Source organism: Malaya genurostris, chromosome 2, assembly GCF_030247185.1.
Source record: "Malaya genurostris strain Urasoe2022 chromosome 2, Malgen_1.1, whole genome shotgun sequence".
In the NCBI taxonomy this organism is placed as follows: Eukaryota; Metazoa; Arthropoda; class Insecta; order Diptera; family Culicidae; genus Malaya; species Malaya genurostris.
The window spans coordinates 295,488,064-295,494,063 of record NC_080571.1 but is presented as its reverse complement, the minus strand read 5'-3'; the positions used below and the strand labels follow the sequence as shown (position 1 = coordinate 295,494,063).

Genomic DNA, 6,000 nt, shown 5'->3' with positions numbered 1-6,000 from the left:
CGTACAGTCGGAAATCTATGTTTATTTGATTTATGGTATAACTCTAATGCCCAGTGAAATTTGTAGATTATCGGACCGATTGAGCACGATATAGGGCCGATCGTAGCGCTTCGATCGGCCCGTCATCGGACAATTCTGCACCATTTGCATCAACCGCGCTGACTTAAAAAAGCTTTATGTTTACATTATGTATCGCTAGAGAAGCAGAGCGAGGGAACATCAAACAAGGCATTTTCGAGCCGACGTCTCCCGATAGGGTGTGAAATACATTCTTTTGTTTCGATCATATAGGCTTTGACCTTATGGTCATTCGCCTCTTAGGGCCAGAAAAACTCTGGCCCTATGTTCGGGGTTGGAAATCCAACCCCGATATATCCCATCCCCTGAGTATCAGACATCCGCTCTCTGCTTTGGTATATCTTCACTCTTTTGTTCTACCGATACACTATGTAAGCTCGAAACGCAATCAAAAGCTTTCGTGCACGATGCGTCCGATGTTCGGATTTACTGGGTAATGTGCTAAAGTAAGTGCACGAACCATTTGAGAATTGAAGTAGTTTAGTTTTTCAAAAGAAGAGTGCGCGCAAAAATAAGTTTGTGGACTATTTGTATGTCGTCACTGTCGGTGTGAGTCTTGGAAGAGTTGTTGCGGGAACGAAATGAACTAGGAACAGCTTTGCGGAAACGGACACTAGGACACATCGGAATAGATTAAGGCTACTTTTTAGAAGCTTTGGCATTACTACAGGTTGAACAAGTGTAGAACGTAACATATTTTAAAATTTTAACGACTGCCGCACTGCTTCAGTGGTAGGTCTCGAGAGTAGAAATATGAATTGCGTAAGGAGAGTACTTTTTGCCACCAAGTAAATATACGTGGATAATCATTTCTAATTCCAATAATGTACTAAATAAATCGATATTTCTCTCATGAGTTTCATAAAATAATATATAAACACAATGCAGAATCGAGATTGGGGCATACTGTCCATAGAGTGACTGCTTTACAACATATAATAATATATCAAAGATGTGGCTGTTTCTTTGCATGTTTGAACTATGAATAGAGACAATAACACTGCCAAAATTTAGTTACTAGAAAGCAACCGACTATAAGACGTTTTATACGCTTTTGTAGTCCGCGCAAGTTTCAATCTTTCCATTTTTTCCTGCAAATGACAACTGCCAAACATGCATAGCAGAACGAACTTACGAAGAAAAAAAAACATTTTTCAAATAGAACGATTTTCAATTTAAGAATCCGGGTTGGCTGGATTGTTGCGCTGCTCAAGTGGTGAGTTTTGAACTAACGCGAAAATTTTCTGGTTTTGCTTGAAGGTTTGAAAAATTTGATATTTTTTCTCATGAATCGAATACAACTTGTTCTAAGGGAGATTCGTTCATAGATTCAGTAAAAATGATTGCAGATTTCGGTGATATGTTTAGCTGTGTTGATTCATTTAAAAAAATCACGGATCGTTCGGTGTTTTTCGTTTTACTGTCTGCTTCCTGTTATTTATTTTACTGGAATCCGAAGCGTGTTGCTACTCTTGAATTGAACTACCCTGGTAATGCGGAGAAACTATACCTCAGTAAACTGTGTATGGTCGATAAGATTCCCTTATCATCGTAAATAAAAGATAAAAAGATTGAAGATTCAATATTTATTGTGTTTTCTTCTCCAGTCAATTTTACTAGACCTAATTCTGATCCTTGTCAAGTGTTGATGAACACTTAAACTAAGTTAATAACGAATGCGGACTCTATGTCGTAATGAAAAAATGATTTGATCATTTTATAAATCTCATAATTATTTACAAAACTTCATACATCCATGACTTATGTACAAAACGAATAATATTCTTCCTGATTATTCTATTTTAGTTTACACGTGCTACTCGGTTGGCTTCCTCCAACGGCAATTGATGATGTCCGATCAGGTGCGCTTTGTACTGTCTGTTGAAGTTAGTCTGGAAACATTCACTGTCCCCAGATGGACAGTATTTACACTCATATAGATATTTACCCTTGTGTTTGGTGGTGGAAATAACATGCTTCCGAAGATTCTCCTGAAAAACAAAAATCTGTTTTTATTCAATGTTTCAAAATAAGTTAATGTTTGCTCCCTCACAATGTTATTACAACTGTAATCACAGTGAGGACAGCAGAACGGTTTTCCGCCGCTATGGATCAGTAGATGACGTTTCAGATGCCCAGGTATTCGGGTTGCAAAACCGCATTGATCACATTTGTGTTTTTTCACGTTGTCTTCGTGTCGTTGGTAATGCCTGCAAAGATGTAAGATTATTTTTTTAAATTAATGATTGATTTAAAACCATCAATGGATTTTTTTGTGATATTTTCAGCTCAAACGTAAGTACAAACTTAATGAATAATTCCATTCACACATTACTGAATCTAGCATCTGCTATTGAACTGTAACTTCACCGTGATAGGTTAACAAATCCCAATCCATTATAAAAAAGAATCAGTACGGCACGGTCAGTGCTAAACACACCAAAGTACCCTCGTCAGTGGTCAAGAACAGAGAAGTATGTTCCTTCATGACGGACTGGAAGCTGGAACAAACATAAGCAACAGAAAATTCCATTCCATTGCGGCTAGAGGGAAAACACGGCGACAGCAACATCGCTTTTACGCAAATCGTAACCCCTTCTCTGCTCGGTGGTACACCAATCTCAACTCGACCAATCCTTTTCGGTATTCCTACAGGTATGGAAGATGCGACACAAATGCGGCAACTTATGCTTGAAAGCAGAAATCAGAACGTAAAATGAATGCACAACATAAAGGGGTGACGAGGGCTTCAAATTCCATGTACTGTCGCATGGGTTTACCTGTTCTTTTTTGCGCCCAGGCTTCATTGGACGCATAGTGATCGCAATTCGCCCAAAGTGAAGATCCTAGCGTTCGAGGTTCGGGGCTCCGGGAGCGATGAAACGAGTTCGAATGTCTACCGGTGTTCGATCAAGATGCGTTTGGCAGCAGGACACGTTCACATTCCTTATGGGACGACGAAACGAAACTCGTGGAAGGTAACCTTCGGCAAACGGCAGAAACGCGAACCTGCCAAACAAAGTTGCGAAAAACAGATTCGAGAAAAAACATGCTCCAGGAGCCGGCAAATACTCGCCATAAGCAGAAACACGAAGACTCTGCGGAAAGGTACTCGTTCGGCTTACGTCGATTTGCTTTTGGTTGTTCTGTCCCTGCCATCCGATGGCCGTAAAAGGTTCGATTGTAAGTGATCCAAAAATGTGTAAAATCGCTTTTTATTGTAATTTAATACGAAAAACGTTACATTTTGAAGAGCGCTTACTGTTTTTGTGTTGCAGAACACATGCGAATGGCGCAAGTAGAGAGCAATGGTATCGTGACTGCTGAGTGGTTCAAAAGGACTGCACTGCGCTGCGTTGCAGCAAAATGGAGTCAAATACTCGTTACTCGGTACTATCGGGATCCCGGTATCTTCAATCGTTTAATTTATTTGATCGTGTGGCAGACATTTCCCCGAAGAGGCGGAGCGATCCCAAAAACAGTGCATACAATATTGAGCATGATAAATTTCGTTCAATTCCAAGTTCGGAGTACAGTTCTCTGATTTACAGAATTGGGAGTTATGTTATTAGTATATTATACATTTTACAAGTTCTAGATGTTTCCAACTGGCGATTTTCTTCTTAGAATTTATTTTTACGTTTCGCATTCAGCTCATCAGTGCGTCAGCAGTTTATGTTGAACTGCTAACGCCACCTAACGGTTCAACAACGGTTCTCAGAATTACTCTGCATACCATGTGAAAAAAATTAGTTCTTAAATCGAACCTGTATGGTACCTATATTGAGAGATTTAGAAAACCATTTGCTGGTTTTTTCTCTGAGAAGATTTCTATTATTTCTTATATTTTGACATTTATTTAATGTGCCAAGTTTTGACAAGCAGTAGGCTGGAAGCTTACACAATTTGTACAATTATTCAGCTATGAACAAAGCATACGTTCACGTAAATCCTGTTGTGTCTCTGATATTACTCACTTTTTCATGAGTTTTTAAATGTGCTGAATGTCAAGTAATAACAGAACGTAAAACCAATCAAATATGGTTAAAACCAAGGGTTTCCAACAGCTTGGATTACTTGTCAGTCTTGAAGTGGATTACTTCGATTACTTACATTATTACCCTGATTATTTCTGGATTACTCGATTACTTTTAAAATCTGATTACTCGGGATTACTTCTTGTTTGTGGTAATATTTCTTTTGGAATTACTGCATTACTTTCAGTATACAATATTTTAAAAGAGGATTACGTCAATATACTTTTTTTCTTTTCAGTTATAGAGGTTTTATCCTTAAGGTCATTCCCCTCTACGGGCCAGAAAAACGGGGTTAGGAATCGAACCCAGGAGGGTTGCGTGAAGGTATCGACTAACCCATCAAGCTATATTCGTCCCTCTAATATACAATTTTTCTAAAAAGCTCAAAACACGATATATAACTTTTTCACATTCTCCGATTGTTTCCATTTTTGTTTGTTGTATGAAAAACCCCAATCCTGTGGAAACAACAAAAAACTTGTTTTAGAACATCGGTTCCGTGCAGGTCCAACGTAGAACCATTTAACAGTTCGGCTGAAAAGTTCGTATCGTTTAATAGAAACACACATTTTTTGCCAAAATTCGTTTTTATTATTCAACATAATTGCCATCAGAGGCGATACAGCGATTATAGCGATCTTCCAACTTTTCGATACCATTTTTGAAGTACGATTTGTCCTTTGCCTCAAAATAGGCCTCAGTTTCAGCGATTACCTCTTCCTTGCTTCTAAATTTTTTACCAGCGAGCATTCTCTTGAGGTCTGAGAACAGGAAAAAGTCACTGGGGGCCAAATCTGGAGAATACGGTGGATGAGGGAGCAATTCGAAGCCTAATTCGTTCAATTTCAGCATGGTTTTCATCGACTTGTGACACGGTGCATTGTCTTGATGAAACAAAACTTTTTTCTTCTTCAAATGAGGCCGTTTTTTTGAAATTTCGTCTTTCAAACGCTCTAATAACGCTATATAATAGTCACTGTTGATGGTTTTTCCCTTTTCAAGGTAGTCGATGAAAATTATACCAAGCGAATCCCAAAATACAGACGCCATAACCTTACCGGCCGATTGTTGAGTCTTTCCACGCTTTGGGTTCGGTTCATCGCGTGCAGTCCACTCAGCTGACTGTCGATTGGACTCCGGAGTGAAGTGATGGAGCCATGTTTCGTCCATTGTTATATATCGACGAAAAAAATCGGTTTTATTTCGAAATAACAGCTCCAAACACTGCTCAGAATCATCAATTCGTTGTTGTTTTTGATCGATTGTGAGCTCACGCGGCACCAATTTTGCACAAAGCTTTCTCATATCCAAATATTCGTGAATAAAATGTCCAACACGTTCCTTTGATATCTTTAGGGTGTCAGCTATCTCGATCAACTTCACTTTACGGTCATTGAAAATCATTTTGTGGATTTTTTTCACGTTTTCATCGGTAACAGCCTCTTTTGGACGTCCACTGCGTTCATCGTCTTCGGTGCTCATATGACCAGTACGAAATTTTGCAAACCACTTACGAATTGTTGCTTCGCCCGGTGCAGAGTTTGGATAACACTCATCAAGCCATTTTTTGGTAATCGGCGGCACTTTTTTCATCAAAAAGTAGTGTTTCATCAACACACGAAATTCCTTTTTTTCCATTTTTTTCACAATAACAAAAGTAGCTTCACTCAAAATGCAATATCTCACAAACTAATTATCAGACAGCTGTCAAATTTATACACGTATCTTTTGAAGGTTGATACTAACTGAAAATGGTATGGATTTAATTCTAGTGGCGCCCTCTCATAGAAACGATACGAACTTTTCAGCCGATCTGTTACATAGAATTCTTAACCTCATATAATACTAATATAGTCACAGCGATTTTAGTTTAATAAAACATATT

General features: G+C 38.6%; 1 protein-coding gene across 2 annotated transcripts in view; it reads right to left on the bottom strand.

Moving 5' to 3' along the window:
- Window positions 1-1,690: 1,690 nt before the first annotated feature.
- The window catches only part of LOC131430644 (zinc finger protein 236-like), a 198,370-nt gene continuing 194,060 nt past the window's right edge, over window positions 1,691-6,000 (bottom strand). For both annotated transcript variants that reach the window (XM_058595763.1, XM_058595764.1), the window contains 2 exons: window positions 2,132-2,288; window positions 1,691-2,069 (listed from right to left, as the gene is read on the bottom strand). In XM_058595763.1, coding sequence (XP_058451746.1) covers window positions 1,881-2,069; window positions 2,132-2,288 — 346 coding nt within the window. In that variant the 3' untranslated portion in view covers window positions 1,691-1,880. The remainder of the gene's footprint in view (window positions 2,070-2,131; window positions 2,289-6,000) is intronic.